Below are 16,845 nucleotides of genomic sequence, written 5' to 3'. Positions count from 1 at the left end.
GGCTTCTTTACATACAAATGTACACAAGTCGAGTCCTTATCATTCTCCAATTCCGGAACCATTGTAACGGCCACTGCACCGATTCATGCCCTGTTTTTACAGTAGCACTCGGACTAGAGCTGCCTGCAGATGTAGAATCCATTTGCGGGCAGCGTCTTTCAACTTAAAAATGCATTGCCTGCATCCAAATGCATTTATTTGACAAAGTATAGGAAGAGGTTTTTTTGGAAGGATGTACAACCGATTTTACTAAACACCTTTATTTGACTAAGTGGTAGAGAGCCTTGATTGTGCCCGCAGTCAACCTTCTCTCGGTGGGAGGCCGATCATTCACCTCGGCTACCTCCAAGTCTGCGACTTCCTTCCCCAGCCACCCATGCTGTCGACTCCCTGACTGTATTCAAGTCCAGGGTTCTTGCGATAATTGCATAATAGCGCAGGCTTAATGTGAAGAGAGACAGGCGATAATAAGACTCACCTTGGAATAGGCCATAAGTCTGTTCTCCAGTGTCTCCAGACGGGATAGCAGCTTATCCTCAATGATGAGAGCCTGACACAGAGAGGCAGATACGACGCTGCTACATTCAAAAATATCACTGCTAATCACAGCTTTACATACTGTGTTTCTTACATTTTAAGAGCACCAAGAATTGGTTACATTTGTGGCAACTGAATCGGAGACACTAAGAGTTGGAGGCACTCTGTTTATGAACACGCACCAGCAGGTTAACACTTCCAAATAATCCGTCTATAGTCGACTACGGTTCCCAGTCAGGACAGGTGGTAGACTGCCTCTGACTGGCGACGCCGAGATGGTGAAGACAGAGACGACAGTAAAGACTCCAGCAGCAGCACGATGGGGATCCCACTCCAAGCGACAGCCACGAGGTCCTCTCTCAGCGTGGCCTGGCTCCGCCCCCGGCCACGCCCCCTTTCTAGAACCTACCCGCGGGTACCTGGTGTGTCCCTTCCGTGACCTTTCCCCTAGATCCCCCTCTGGTGTATCACATGACCTGCTGTCAGTCAGGGCTGCTGTAAGCTGCAGATCCCCTTCCCTGCCAGCAGACAGCGACATGCTGCATACATAGCTAATTCTATGCCACTACACATTCATTGTTACATAATAGATTTTATGAACTTATCACTGCATTAATCTATGACCCATCATAATCCACAACGACAGTGCATAATGAGTTTTATCTAGAATGTTATTGTGTTCATTATTCATTCATGCTCGTGAACGCAGGAAAGCCTCACCGAGTCTCAACTATTTTTCAGGAGGATCCTTTATGTGTCTATGTATGCTGAACTAATCTGAGCTGCAGAGGAAGGACAACGAAACACAAGAAGCAGTTCTAAAGAAATTAGTTTTCATCAAACTGATTTAGAAGTGCATAGCTCCAGTGGCTTCCTAAAATCGGCAGGAAGAGCGTTCCAGACAGCCGCAGAAGCGCATCTGAAAGCGCGCGATGCGGTGAAGTTTTCATGAAGGGGGACGATGTTGTTCGGTGTAATCCCCTTGAGATGTCTTACCAATACCACTTACACTGCTTGTGTATATGCGTGAGTGTTTTCATTTGCGAGGCCCAGCGAGGCCACGACACCACCGTGCCTCGCTGGGGCCAGGGCAACGTCGTTACCTGCCAGCCATCGTCGGACGCGCGCTGCGCGCTCTGCAGCAGGGTCTGCAGTGCCGACAGCTTCTTGTGCAGGAGCTGCTCACGATAGAGGGCCTCCTGCACACGCAGCGCGAACAGGATCGCAACTCCCAGTTGGACATTTACGGGTGGACCACAACCGTAACCGCACACGGCCGAATGAGCACCGCTGTGAAGTTGATTTAAGAGCACGTGCGCAAATAAAGAAGAAATGTTACATTTCGATTTAAAGCTTTCGTGACTGCAAGGATTCATCTTCTTTGGTTCTTTCGGTAAAGTCACGTAGAATCAGAATAAAATAATAAAATAACACAATAAATGAAGCTCCGTCGTCCCGACAGGTTTGTTACTTCCACCTGAAGAAGGCTATTTTGTGTTGTGGCCGAAACGTCGTGAGAATTTTATTGTGTTATTTTATTATTTTATTCTCATTCTACGTGACTTTACCGAAAGAACCAAAGAAGAAAAATGTTACATTTCAGCCTCGCCCAAGTTGCGGGGCGCTACGGACCTGTAGGTAGTGGGACAGTTGGTGAAGGTCCTGTAGTTTGAGTGTGGTGGAGGAGTTTGCCTCCGGCTGTGAACACACACGGGGGCGTCACGCGCGACGGTCAGCGCAAAACCAGGAAGCACTCGTCAGTCAACACAAACCAGTCAGTGTCATCGTGATATTCATCGCAATTGTAGTTGTCATCATCGTATTAGGTTTGTGGTTCAGGTGACCAGGTATGGTGGCAATAATGCACACCTGTAATACATCACCGTCACCATCGTATAATTCCCAATTCACAACAATGGGTTGCCAATCTGATTGGGATGAGTCACCAGTTCTACCAAGAGCCATAACATAAAAGAGAACACACACACTCTGAGTAATGAGGTGGTGTCCCATAGGGAGCAGCACAGCCGATAAGTTTCTAACGCACCTCCGATTAGCACGGTTGGCTACGTACGGCGCGAAAGAAGCTCAACATACATACACAAACATGACAGGCTACCTACAGAGTAGTGGTCCTCAGTTCTGTTCCCATGACCACCCTCCCCCGCACAGTACGGATCTGAATCCTTCCCAACCATCAGGCGTATGCAGTGTGTGGTGGCTTAATTTGCATAAGAAGAGAAACGATTGGTAATCACGAAAAGGTGGACTGTGGGGTGGATGTCTTGTGGACTGGAGTGCAGAAAGACTACTATTAAATAAGATACGCCGACTTCAATACTTGCTTCATAGCTGTCTCTACACAACCGATTGGGCTGCAACGGCCTTCTACGAGTGCATAATTTAAGCAGCACCGATTCGGTACAAAAAAACACAGTTTTAACATACAGCGTCAAATTAGCAAACCAACCATTAAAAGATTGTCCTCTTTTTTTGTGATCGGGTTACATTCTAGTTTCTTCCCACATGTGTAAAAAAAACTCCAAGGAACAGGCCTCTAACATCCCAAACAGGACACCCTCCTCAAAATGAGCACTCAATGAGCAGCGAGCCTCTCCTGGGTAGAGGTGGGACACTTGTACATGATTCCAGGAGGTGCTTACCTTGACAGATGCGCTGTCCACCCTGCGCACACAGAGAGAGAAAAAAACAAAAACGATCTAAATATATCTCCACGAGAACTTTCCCGTCGGCTTCATCTCGTGCAATTCAAAACCACTTACAAATGGCATTGTATCTGTAAACCTGCTGTGTTTATTGCGTCAGTGTATCAAACATATGCACGTAAATTAAAGAATCTAGCCACGTCTAATGTACGTGTGTGACTGCATGTGTTTGTGCACCAATGTGTGCGTGGTATGGTGTTTTGCACATCGAACTACAAAACCCGGTGGCCTGGCTTTAATTCTAGACCATGAATAACATTGGTGACAATGGTGTTTAATTCAAGACCATGAATAACATTGGTGACAATGGTGTTTCATTCTCTCCTCGCTCACTGTGTGTGGAAGCTGCCTGACCTATCGCTTCGCACGAAGCTCTGGGTGGGTGTCCTTGGCCACAACCATGAAAGCCAAAGGTGAGATTGCTTTACAGGAACACCTGGGCCAGCTATAAACATTCATGCTGGCCACCCTAAGACCAATCCTGGATTAAGTCAGGCTGTATCGCGTGAGGGGCTCATATTTACTTGAAATATATGGACACAATCCTGATAGGGAGCGTCTTCTGCGTGGATTGAGTTTGTTGGGTCAAGTAGCACACAAGCCCGGGCCACTGCATGCCCAAGCAGCTTCTGCCTCGCCAGATCGAGGCAGTTAGTGTGGTACAATAGGACTTAGCAAAAGGGGACATATCAACACACCGTAAAGACGGTGTCAGAATCGGCCTCTGTGGAGTAGGCTCATGTAGTACGCTATGGAGCAGTTGCAGACAGCTGCCCTCGGCAACAACGGCGGGCAGTGGAACGACACTCCCAACAATGGGCAGTGCGTGCCGGGCAAGTAAACAGAGCCAGGTGTCAGAGTGGGGAGCACAGTTTGCCCCCATCTGCGAGTCATCACAGTCAGGTAACGCACAATACCTGGACCCGTCCTGCGAACCTCGCATAAGCGAGCCATCGACACGGCACGTGGCCACAAAGTGCACCGAGCCTAGCGCAACTTGTGTGGTGACATCAGCGCCACTTGTTGTCGAAAAGTGGGGCTGTTGTTGTAGTGGTATATGCTTACTCAGGCCTGCGTTTGTACTCCGTTCCATCTGGTAGTAGTAGCTTCACCATGGTGATAATGCAGCCGTGAGTGACTGCTCAGGAAGGGGTGGGAGGCAGGGTCCCAAATGTGAGACCAACATCAAAGACAAAGATCCCCTCGCATAGCCTTAACAGACTGTTACGGCAAGTGCTGTTACAAATCACCTATAAAGGCCTGCACGGCACACGAGGAGGTGGGTGGTCAACACCACACCTGGCCGCCCTTGTCCGCCTAGTGGCGATGTTTACACATCGCACCAGGTTCTCATTTGAGGCCGAGTCGACATTAGAAAGCCCCAGGACCAGTTCATATTAATGGATTACATGCGATTCCTATACTCAGGAAATATGCATGTGACAATTAATTATTTGTGATTTTGGCAAATTATGAGAAAATATAATTATTGTTATCCGGCTTCATGGTGCAGCGACAGTGAGCATGGCCTGCATTCGGAAGGATGACAGTTCAAATCCCATTTGGGGATCGACTCAGCCTATCATCTATCCAGAGGTGATAAAATAAGTACTACTTTGTGGAGAGGTCAACAGTGGTCGTCTTACGAAAACACCAATCCCCACCATAGACACGGGGAATTTCCACCACTGGCTCACAGCCCTAAACGGGAGCTGGGTGCCTCCCCATGCTCAATTGGACAGGAAACCAATGTTTTGATGTACAAATTATAAACCGTAACAAATTTCTCCACACGCATATTAATAAACCAACCAACATTGCAGTCCGGCAGGTTCAAGGCCTTCTGGACCAACGTTTTATTGGACGCATTTGTTTAAGCAGTAAATCCCCGAGCTGTTAAAACGTTGGAAGATATTACTGGCGAACACACATAACAAAAGCTATTAAATGCAAATGTTGCCTTTTAATTTGCGGGACAAATGAGACTGAGCAAACCATAGCGTACAAAACAAGCCAAAGGAGACCAAAAAAATACATTTACACTCAAACCAATGCATGCCAATTCATCGAATTGCTATTGGAGCAAATCATCACATGCCAGTGAATGCAGATGCTCATTGCCAACGGCTTAAAGTGTTGGCTAAGCGCGATGCTGTTCCAGTTATTTGCAGGAGCCTTGTGCCACCTGGTGGACATTGCACATTCGTGAGGCAGATGACGTGTTCTTGGCTTCAGAGTTAATTGAAATAAGCCCGCCGAGACCAGATGTCTCTCTTTGCAACGGAGAACCGAGTAAAAATAAATGAATCACGTGGAAAACAGGTCCCAGAGTACACATAATTAAAAGCGAACTCATTAAAGGAAATGATGTCAAAACAAGATAAAAGAGAATACAACGAATACAAAGAGCATTCAGGTGTAAATAAAATAATGAAAAATTCAGGCGTAAACAAAATACACGTGACAATTAAAAAAAAATTTAAGTATATATTTAAATGACATTCAATGAAACATTTAAATACGAATATAATATTCTTTGGTTCTATTGGGTAAAGTCACGGAGGTAAAAAATAAAAAATCACGACGTTTCGACCACAACACAAGCGGCCTTCATCAGGTGAAGGGACGAGACTGTCTGGAGGACAGCGCTGGAGTGAAAAAAGCCACGCTCAGATCACGACCTTTGAGCTGTGTGAGAAGAAACAAAGCGCCTTGACAAAGGAATTAGCATATAATTTAGCATTGAAATGGCTCATTGAAATAGCTAAGTTAAAGTATACACATCCGCAGAGGCACCCCTTGACAAAGGAATTAGCATAGAATTTAGCATTGAAATAGCTAAGTGATTAGCTTGTAACTGGTCACAGAAATAGCTATGTTAAAGTCAGAGCATATATATTCACCGAGGCACCTAGCACAAATCAAACAAGAGAATTTAGCGAAACACAACCACGCTCAGACCGCGGACCTTTAAACTGTGTGTGAGCAAACAAGGTGTCCTGACAAAGAAATTAGCATAAAAATTAGCATTTGATTGGCCAATTTCAGAAAAGAGGTGGTGTACGTGCCGGTGGACTTGCCGTTTGGCGCGGGGGGGGGGGGGGGAGTTTACCTATTGATGGTGTGAAAAGGGAATTTATATTCTTAGATGTTCTGTTTGAGAGAAGACCTGATGGCTCATTGGGGCATTCTGTCTACAGGAAACCCACCCACACAGATTCCTACTTGAAACCTGATTTCCACCACCACCCAGCCCAAAATAATTATCTCATCAAAACTTTATACCATAGGGCTCATTGCATTTCGGACCAACACCACCTGACCAGTGAATTAAAACATGTACACCTGGCCCTCAAAAGGAATGGTTACTCTGACCGTACCATCCGCCAAGCTGTTTCTCCCTCCATACAGAAACAACCACTTTATACTCCGGTCAAAACCATCACACTACCACATATAGCAGGCGTTACTAAAAAGATTTCCAAAATTCTAAACAAACACAAGATCCAGGTCCGGTTCAATACAGTACACAAAATTCGTGATCTGATCCCATCCGTGAAGGATGTCATTCCTGACTTACAGTACCCCGGGGTTTACAAATTGAGTTGTACCTGCGGTGATTGCTATATCGGGGAGACAAAGCGACATGTCTCTGACCGAATTCGCGAGCACAAATCAGATTTGAAACACGGCAAAACGAATTCTTCTGCCGTGGCTGATCACTGTTACAACGCTGTGGGTGATCACGATATAATTTTCTCCGATACCAAGGTTCTTTGCAAACCCACGGGTTTTTATCAGAGATTTGTTCACGAGGCAATTGAGATCTACAAACACAGACACAATTTCAACCGAGAAGATGGTTTCAAATTAAGCAACCATTGGAAAGATATTCTAAATCGAACTAAACATTAAACTAATTTCAATGGTACAGTATATTTTTCAAGTAGTGGTACCCCAAACTTTCGCAGCTCTTATAAATTCCCTTTTCACACCATCAATAGGGAAACCCCCCCCCCCCCGCGCCAAACGGCAAGTCCACCGGCACGTACACCACCTCTTTTCTAAAATCGGCCAATCAAATGCTAATTTTTATGCTAATTTCTTTGTCAGGACACCTTGTTTGCTCGCACACAGTTTAAAGGTCCGCGGTCTGAGCGTGGTTGTGTTTCGCTAAATTCTCCTGTTTGATTTGTACTAGGTGCCTCGGTGAATGTATATGCTCTGACTTTAACATAGCTATTTCTGTGACCAGTTACAATGTAATCACTCAGCTATTTCAATGCTAAATTCTATGCTAATTCCTTTGTCAAGAGGTGCCTCTGCGGATGTGTATACTTTAACTTAGCTATTTCAATGAGCCATTTCAATGCTAAATTATATGCTAATTCCTTTGTCAAGGCGCTTTGTTTCTTCTCACACAGCTTAAAGGTCGTGATCTGAGCGTGGCTTTATTCACTCCAGCGCTGTCCTCCAGACAGTCTCGTCCCTTCACCTGATGAAGGCCGCTTGTGTTGTGGCCGAAACGTCGTGATTTTTGTTATTTTATTTTTTACCTACGTGACTTTACCCAATAGAACCAAAGAGTATGGATCCTAGCAGTCACGAAAGCTTTAAATCTAGAAACGAATATAATATTTGAAAGAAATATTTCCATGTACTTCATGACATGCGGTCGCAGTGGGATTAACCGCTTCTTTTGCGTGGGAAACTAAAAAAAATCATAAGTTGAAACATTTGTAGCATTCATTATTTAATAGCTATTATTTTTTTAATGGCATACTGGGAAAAAAACACTGGCAACCAACGAACTACTCTTGCAAAATAACATCCACCATCCTTAACACCCACTTTCCAAACACACACAGACACCACACCAGGAATAAAAAACATTGATTGTGCTCGTTTTACCCAGGAACATATCACTGAGTCTCAAGACTAATTTTAAAGAGGATCCTGCCGAGTTTTTCATAGTAGGGGATGACGTTGCTGTGTGCAATGCCAATTGGGTAACTTGCAGGCAATTCTTCATCACTGGGATGTTTGGTGAAACACCGTACCAATTACAACGTATGCTTTTTTCAGCGTTGGAAGTAAAACAGAGAGCCCAGAGACAAGCAAAACAGCGAGAGAACGCAGAAAACCACCCAAAGCCTTCTCGCTGTGAGCCTCAAGTGTGACCACTACACGGCACCCTCCCCCACAACCCATACTCGTATACACTTAAACATCAGCAGGCATTGGAAACATGGACTCTGACCAAAAGGTCACACTGGGCGGCGAAAGCCTTGCGACCGCAACGGTACCCACTCCTACGCACCCCACCCCGGCTTCCACCCCCCTCCCCTCCTGCCCCCCCCCCACCCCGCCCGCCACCGTCTCTCACCGGCCGACGCCAACTCACCCTTGCGAGCGTTCTCCGTTACGTCGACGCCAAACTGCAGCACGTCCCCCGAGTAGAGCTGGTAGGGGGCGCTCTCCTCGCCGCTCTTTCCCAGCCGCTGCCCGTTCACGAACGTGCCGTTGCTGCTGCGCGTGTCCTGCAGCAGGAACTGGTGCGAGAGGGGGAGGGGGAGTGCGGGAAGCGAGTTGAGAAGACGTTGCCGCCACGTGGGGATTTTCGCCGTCTTTGGCGCCTGGCACGACGTCCGGTGTTTCGCCCCACGCGCTGGAAGCTTCTTTTCTGTTCGGTTCCCAAAGAAGGTCCTGGCGCGTGGAGTGAAACGTCGGACAACGCGTGGTACGGCCCCCCCAAAGGCAAGTTGGAGACGTCGAGACGTATTCTTTCATTTATTTTCTATCCTCCACAGCTCAAGGCAAACGTTTTAATTTGCACATTGCTTGTCAATGTTACTATACAAGTTATACACTGGATAATGTTAACATTGATTAATAATAAGCATGTAATGAAGAATCAATTGATCAATTCACGTAAAATCTTACCTTGCGATACCTACATCGAATCATGAGTGTGAACAGTGGCGAAATAAACATTAATGCAACTGATATATGGATCATGTGGCATTTGGACTATTTGGACACTTGGACTAATACAGTGAACACGACTGGACAATTGAGACGATAAAAACGAGGAACAATACAAAAGAGATGGAAGAAGAGAGATAAAGGGAGTGGGGAGTTTTGAAGTGGATGGGTGGCTCAAGGGTTAGAGCACAGAGACCTGGGTTGTGAATGTGGATTTCAGGCGATCCGTGATTAACATGGGTCCTCCAGTGTAACAAACACTGGAGTATTACAATTTCGTTTTTAACATCATTTGGCTACATTGAAGGCTCTAAGAATGGAAAAACAAGTGCCTGACTGCTAAGCGATGATTAGTCATCCTTAGCATGGCGTTTGAGAACATTCGCTCCGTATTGTGTGGCTGGAAAAAAAAAGGTCCCAGGAATAGTAACGTGATATCTTGTTCCATAGGCTGGTCTTTTAATGTATGCAAGGCTTTGGGGGGAGTTCCGCATATATCATTCTTCCCTTCATGAAGATGCAAAATAATGTAAACAAAAAATCCAGTTTTATTTCAATTTGCGCTATCGGGATAATGCCTTCATCTCGTGACAAGATGCTGATAGCACGATTGAAATAAAACTTTAATTGAGACAATTCATCAACTCGCCCGGGAGGGAAACCGTTGTGTGTCAAATTGTTACTCGATAAATCCAGCCACATGGTTTTGTGACAAGAGCACTTGACACAATCGAAAATTTAAAGGTTCAAATCCCCATTAAACGCTGACTCGTCATCTCTCCACACTCAATGAAATAGGTCCCACTTCATAGGAAAGTCATTATATGAAGACTCTGGCCACTGCAATGGGAATGTGGAATTTCCACCACTGGCTCTGGGCTGCCAACAGAAATGAGTGCCGCCTTTTACAGATACCGCGCTCAAGAACCCTGCACAATGGTGCCACTGCGCAATTACCCCTCATTGTACACAGCCCGTCACGGGCCATGGTACATGCTATGAAATTCAATGATGTGGTGGAGCAATCGTTGGCACGCTGCACTTGCGAACACGGAGTGGCAGTTGAAACGATGGTGCCAGTTTCTTAAATATCACCCCCGCCTCTGTCCACCCAGCAGGATAGTTGGATGCACCACAGTCTACCGGCAGGTTGCGAGTGGCGGGGTAAGGTATAAGTACTCCCCTACCTATTCCAAGAGGTCTTACCAGCATGAAAGAGGAAGTCAAAATACCCTTCCGAGGGGCTCCCGAGGAGCTCTGTCCAGTGGAGGCATTTCAGGGCTGTCCCTTTATACTTTGGCAAGTACACAAAAAAGTGTCTCGAAATGCATTTCCTTTAGGATGCTTACGAATTCTAATTATGAATATCAAGTACGACAAACTGGTGCCACCCATATAATCATGTCGGTGGCACCTTCACTTTTTAATAAATGCGGTAGAAATTTGGACCATCTTCACTGGTAGCACTTTAAGCATCAGCCAAGGTTAAAGAGCATCAAGACCCACACGACCATGGTGGCAACGGTGTGAATAGTAACATCATGGACGTACAGCACGATGGGTTTGCGGAAGTAAAAAAAAATGTGCAGGATTGCGTGGCTGCCCGATTCAAAGCTGTCTTTTAATCGGCACGCTGTGTACAATGCTCGCAATTCCTATTAGCAGGCTACTGAAGAAACATGACGATCAGCATTGGACTGTTTAAAATCACTGAGTCGTTTAAATGTATTCCTTGAAACTACAGTTTGGCCAAATTATGCCAATTGGTTGAGGGACGATGGAGAAACCATCAGACAAACGATGAATAAATACAATTTGGGGTGAATTCTCGAGTGGTGAGGATTGTGGGGTCACAACAATCCTCAAAGCATCAACTTGGAGGCCGACATTGAGTCTGGAGGTGGAAGCAAGACAAATAGGTTGCTGATCAATCTCTGCGAATTTGTGATCGTGATGCGTGTTCGCCTTAAAACAGTCGTTCGCTTTCAGCACGCACATACATCCAGTCCCAGCAGTCACAAATATTTTGACTCTCGCAAATAATAATAATAATCACACACAACAACAAAATCCAGCTTCGAATAGAATCTAAATGTGACCACGTCTGAAGAGGCAAGAGCATCGAGGGGGGACTTGGACGAAAGGAGAGATTGATTATTTCTGGACGTGGCTGGGGAATGCACGGCAAACTCCTCCGTGAATTCCTAGTATTTTTTTTGTTTCATGTTTATTTTGTTTAACCAGGTGAGAATTCAAGAGTCCAGGAAAGTCTCATTTGTAAGTTGTGAACCGGAGCATGAGTCTGCCAGGAGGGTGCGATGTTTGCTACGTAGATTCCTAATTGAGTAATTTGCAGGTAATTTTCGACTATGGCTTAGTTGGACCCTGACACCTCCACACGATGGCCTACTCTTGCGAATGACATCAGGGGATCTATTTAACGTCCACTGCGAAGCAGACGGCATGTAGTAGTAGCATTATGGCAATTCCACGTGCAGTAACAACCAGGGCAGCTACTGGAGTACTACCATAAACCTCTGCAACAAGCGGTGAATGTGCCACAGCTGGGCCGTGTCACCACCCGATGGAAACATGCATCAATTCATCTATAGATGTTGACCTTCAAAAGCTCATAGCACACACCATCAAACTGCATGTGTAAGATTCAATCTAATTTTAAATTGGGTACGTTGTGAGCCCTGCAGCCACTAGAGGTGCTAACATTCAGTGACCTAAAACAAACATTATCGAATTGAATTGTGATCTTGAATCGCAACATTTCAACGGGGAGGTGTAAATAGTAAATACTCCAAACACGCTAAATAGGACCCTTTGTACAAAACAAGTTTTTCGACTCTGATTTTTCTCGACATATAACCCGTTGCTAGTAACCAGTAGACTAGCGTAACTAGTAACCAGGGAGAAGCAGTGGTAGCTCACCACGCGACGCACCCAGTCAGTCTGGCCCCCCGTGCCTTTGGCAAACACAAATTAATTCGGAATCAATAAAAAAAACACAGCACTTGCAATAATTACTGTGGCACTTAACGTTGCAACGGTGGACTCGTAATATGCTCCGCTCGTCTGCAGTGAGCACTCTGAAAAATACTTCATAGAGGTGACTGCGTGGCTCAGAGGTCGGAGCACTGAGCCAGCATTGCTAAGATATTGGATTTGGAACTGGGCAGCCACCCGTGATTAAACTGGGTTCTCGAGTGTTGCAGACTTGATGGTGGTCTCAGCCCAGTCACCAATTGGTGCATACAGAATTACTAATTATTAACATATTACCTATATTTATTATGTATTCATTCATCCAACTTTCAAGGATATTCATACAAGACGTATATTTGATGGCACACCACTGTCTAAATATTCCGTCTGTTACAATTCGCCTCTCCGATGGGTCGTTGCGATTCTAGGTCTCGGATGAATTCAAGAATTGATTCTCTCTTCTTACATTTCTGTGAAGGTGGCAGCCTCTGGCTGCTGCAGGGGTGACTCTGTACCCTGTACATACAGCATAGAGGTGCATCACAACGCATCGATTCGCCACACACAATTTCTTACATGAGACCCAAGGCGTCTCTCACCTCCTGGATCTACACATTCTTCCTCAAAGAAACTGGTGGAACCATCAGAACATCAAAAGACTCCTGCGCACATCTCTTTCATGAACGGAAAATAAACGACAAGCCACAGTAGTGCCACTGTGGCCATGCAACCCAAACGATGGACTGCATAACAAACCACTGTAGTCTGTGTTCCTTCAAGAGGAATAGCAAAACTCCATGAACTCTCCTGGAGCCCTCTTGTGGCTTGCAGACCTCTCCATTGGCATTTAGCTCCTGAGCAAGTTGCCATATGCAAAACTAGAATTATATGTACGTGGCTCAAGAATCGCAATTAACCGGTCAATTGTGCATCGTTACCACCCCTACTAAAGCTGTAAGCCTTGAGCTGATAGGCACATGACTTGCCACACAGCAGTTACACTAATCAAATGTTCTTTTGGTGCAGCTGTGTCATGAAACCCAAGGTCCAAATGGCAAAAGTGGCGATCGTTACGCAAAGGGAGCAGGTCAAATGCTGAATTCTCGTGCTGAAACAACGCTCGTAAAAAGTCTGATTTATTTGGTTTTGCCACACTGGGAGAGGAGGTCATGAGTGGGTATCTCATTGCCCACCAGTTACAAGGCGTTAATTACGTGTTGAATGAAACCGTACAATAATAGGCTCTACTTAAAATAATGCCCCTCTTGGATTGCGCAAAAAACGTGTGCCCCTGCGAGACAATGGAGCGCCCATTGGTGTAACTGCTTTCTGGGGGATACATTTTCTTCCTTCTCATCATCATCGTTTGCCATGACCTGTCCACTGCTGGATGGAGGTCTAATGTTGCAGTCACGAAAGCCATCACCAATCCACTGCTGGTTTGAGGCCGCCACAAGCCATCATGGATTCTAGAGTGAGGTACAATTTGTAGCATCTACTGTATATGCAAACCGCATCTCAAGAAGCTGTACCACAGAGTGATACTTTACTGTACTTTATTTTAACAGCAGAGACAGTCGGTCACAGAAGAAAAGAGGAAGCTCAAGAGCCAGGACTTGAACAGAAGTAGTCAAGTGCACAGATGGCTGGGGGAAGGGAATTGTAGACCCAGGAGCAGCAGAAGAGAAGGAGCAACCCTCATATCAAGCAAAGATGGCGAGTGGGATTCATGCAGATGATCCGGGACTGGATTTGGAAGCAGTTGAGGAATCTGAGGATTGGGGCGGATGTGGCCACGTGTACACATTCAGGTCAGGAATGTGCCAACATTGGTGTATAATAGCTAATTAAATCTCACCACTTTCATCATTAACACTATCCTAGAAGAGAAACACATGGGCTATGGATTCCGAAGAAAGACCATTCTCAAAACAATATTCAATGGCATATCCTTCGACTGCAAGGCGGTGTCAACGATGGAGGCGGTGAGCTGTTTTTGCGCCTGTGATTGCAGTGGCATTTTCTGACACCCGGCACTTGTTGCCTTTACTCGCGTTTCAGAGCGTGCACGCGACGGACGCTTACAGTGCGAGCCGACCAGTCGTTTATTATTTTGGCCGTCGCCGTTCGCCAACGCTCCACTGCTTACAGTGAGAGCGCGCTGCTAAATCTGGCGTGTGCTTCTTATAAGGGGGCAATCGCGGGCCGGGAAAACTCACGCGACCGCTTTTTATAGCCACCACCTCCTGGTTTACCTCCCTCGGGGGTGGCAGCCTGGCTGCTGCACCCACCCAGGCAGGCCAGGCAGGCCAGGCAGGCCAGGCAGGCCAGGAAGGCAGCCGGCACCGCGCAGAGTTCGTCTCGTCGGCGGCACGTCGTCACGAGCGCTGGCCGCTAAATGAATCTCCATGACCCACACAGCCGTGGGCGCCCACACGTTCATCATTGACCACTGCCGTGGCAATTAATTTCCACGGGACCGCAGGATCGGCTTTTCAGGCTGCGCAGGTGGATTTGGCGGGTCGGGAAACGCTTCGTTTGCTCTGCCCTTCGTGACGTCACGGCGAGACTTTCATAATTTGGGCTATATAATTTCACGGGTTCAAACCACGCGCCTCTGTCGATGGGGCTCCATTGTGATGCAGTCTCGTGTATGTGTTGGTTACCCAGAAAAGCGCCACACTGAGTCTCCAAGATGGGCCCTACATGGAGGGTCCTCACTCCGGGATTTTCCGGGCTGTTCATTTTTCAGTACAGTTTTGCAACAAGCAAGAATTCCGAATGCCTGGAGAAAACCCAGCAGCACGAGGGGATAGGTCAAAACTGTCCACCTGCTTGCTGTACTGCCTCCTATTAGGCACCATCTGCTCTGCAGCAGCTCCAAATGGTAACTTTGTCTCGTGACAGGACCGCTGATAGCGCAAATTGGGATAGCATTGTGGCGAAAATGACAATTATTTTTTGACATGTGAAAATGCATTGATTTCTTAGGTGTATTTTTGTTTTTAAAATGAAATGTGTAAAGGCAGCGGAGAGCCGAGGCATATCACTTGTTAGGAGCGGCTCGATAATGGGTCTCACTGCACCCACGCCAATTGCCCAAACCTACAGGCGCAGGAGAAGAGCAAACCTCCTCACTGACCAAAGCTTGACTGGGGCTTTGACATTAAGCCTCGTGCAATTAATACTGGGAAGAGTTAAATAATTTAGAGATATTTTTTTGGAGGATCCTGCATTTAAATGTTTGGCCACTTACACTTTAATACGTGTACTGCACACTGGAGCAAACAAAACGAATCCATAGAAAACCCACACGTATACAGGGATAACACTAAAGACCCTAAAGACAAACAGGCTCACAAATCTGCTTGCTGTACCACCACTTCCTGGCCAGCTTGCAGCAAAGATGTTTGGGAAGCCTCACTAATATGCACAATCCACCGACTCTTGCATCTAAAGCGTTGGACCAGATTCGTGCGTCACCATGCCGAGCATTAAAGCTGGTCCCCTGCAGCCGAGTTCAAGTCGGAAGGGTGTTATAACATGTGCGGTGACGTGAAAACGCAATCGCGCCCTTTCACTTTCCGGGGGGGGGGGGGAGGGGGGCATAATAAAGGCGATAATGGGCTTCCTGGAATGGGCGTGTGAGAAAGGGACTGCTGCTGAAGTGGGGGTGAGAAGTGTGAATACTTGGCTTGACGGAGCAAGCAGACGGCAACATCGTGCAAGCGCCCACTTGCCTACTACTACGTTTTCGCTAAGTGCTGCGCCACGCAGTTTTCATAAAAAACTAAATTTAGAAGTAGGTGGCCGTCACGTGTCTTTTTTTCCAGGGCCTAGACACTCCGTTCTTCTGTGCAGAAATCACGGGGATTTGTTTACGAGCTTCCTGCTCTTTATCAATACACTCGCTGGATGAAGGCTTCCCCCTCCGATGGTCAGTGTCGGTCAATTGGGTTGTTTGACCATAGTTCGCCTCTATGGCCACTGCGGATTTGGCGAAGGTGGGGCCCGGCAGTCGCCAACTGACATTCTTAACGAAACTAATCTATATTTTATTTTACCTGCTAAGGCCCACTGAGCTATGTAGCTCTTTTTAGGGACACAATTGATAGCTCAACGAAGTGGCTTATCACGTGGAAATTCAAAGCAGCCAAATACTCTTAAACGCATGTTTCTAAATGTGGAGGGAAAAACCGGAGGACCCAGAGAAGAGCCCACGTGACCACAGGGAGAGAGATCTGCAAACTCCAAATACACAGGCGTCAGTGTTGGGATCGAACCCACAACCTCCTGTATACCGGACAAGGTAGTTAACATCTCGCTAGGGCCAAGCATAAAACTCAACTCATGGGATTTAGACCCCCGCTTCCTCTCGCATTGCAAACAAACAAAACAACATCCCCCCCCCCCCCCTTGTCTCCACCATGGGCTTCTCTGTGCATGTAAACATGTTCACTTGTGTGCACAACTGGATGTGATTAAAATTGGAGCTCTCCATCGAGCAGTCGGGCGTCTGCAAAGCCCTCTCGTTGACATTCAGCAGAGCAAGTCTCTGTCTATGAGGGTGGTGCAAAACAAAGCATCTCAGCCTGATATAGAG

The 16,845-nt window shown here is 46.5% G+C and overlaps 1 protein-coding gene across 2 annotated transcripts in view; it reads right to left on the bottom strand.

Moving 5' to 3' along the window:
* LOC116942329 (sarcolemmal membrane-associated protein-like) overlaps positions 1–16,845 on the bottom strand; it is a 53,363-nt gene that overhangs the window by 4,734 nt on the left and 31,784 nt on the right. For both annotated transcript variants that reach the window (XM_076067087.1, XM_076067088.1), the window contains exons 3-8: positions 8,668–8,815; positions 4,329–4,401; positions 3,201–3,222; positions 2,170–2,235; positions 1,641–1,736; positions 479–550 (exon numbers count right to left, since the gene is read on the bottom strand). In XM_076067087.1, coding sequence (XP_075923202.1) covers positions 479–550; positions 1,641–1,736; positions 2,170–2,235; positions 3,201–3,222; positions 4,329–4,401; positions 8,668–8,815 — 477 coding nt within the window. The remainder of the gene's footprint in view (positions 1–478; positions 551–1,640; positions 1,737–2,169; positions 2,236–3,200; positions 3,223–4,328; positions 4,402–8,667; positions 8,816–16,845) is intronic.

The sequence above is a fragment of the Petromyzon marinus genome, chromosome 14 (genome assembly GCF_048934315.1).
Source record: "Petromyzon marinus isolate PM22_M1 ecotype Great Lakes invasive population chromosome 14, UKy_Petmar_22M1.pri1.0, whole genome shotgun sequence".
Lineage (NCBI taxonomy): Eukaryota > Metazoa > Chordata > Hyperoartia > Petromyzontiformes > Petromyzontidae > Petromyzon > Petromyzon marinus.
This window is presented reverse-complemented; position numbering and strand designations above follow the sequence as displayed.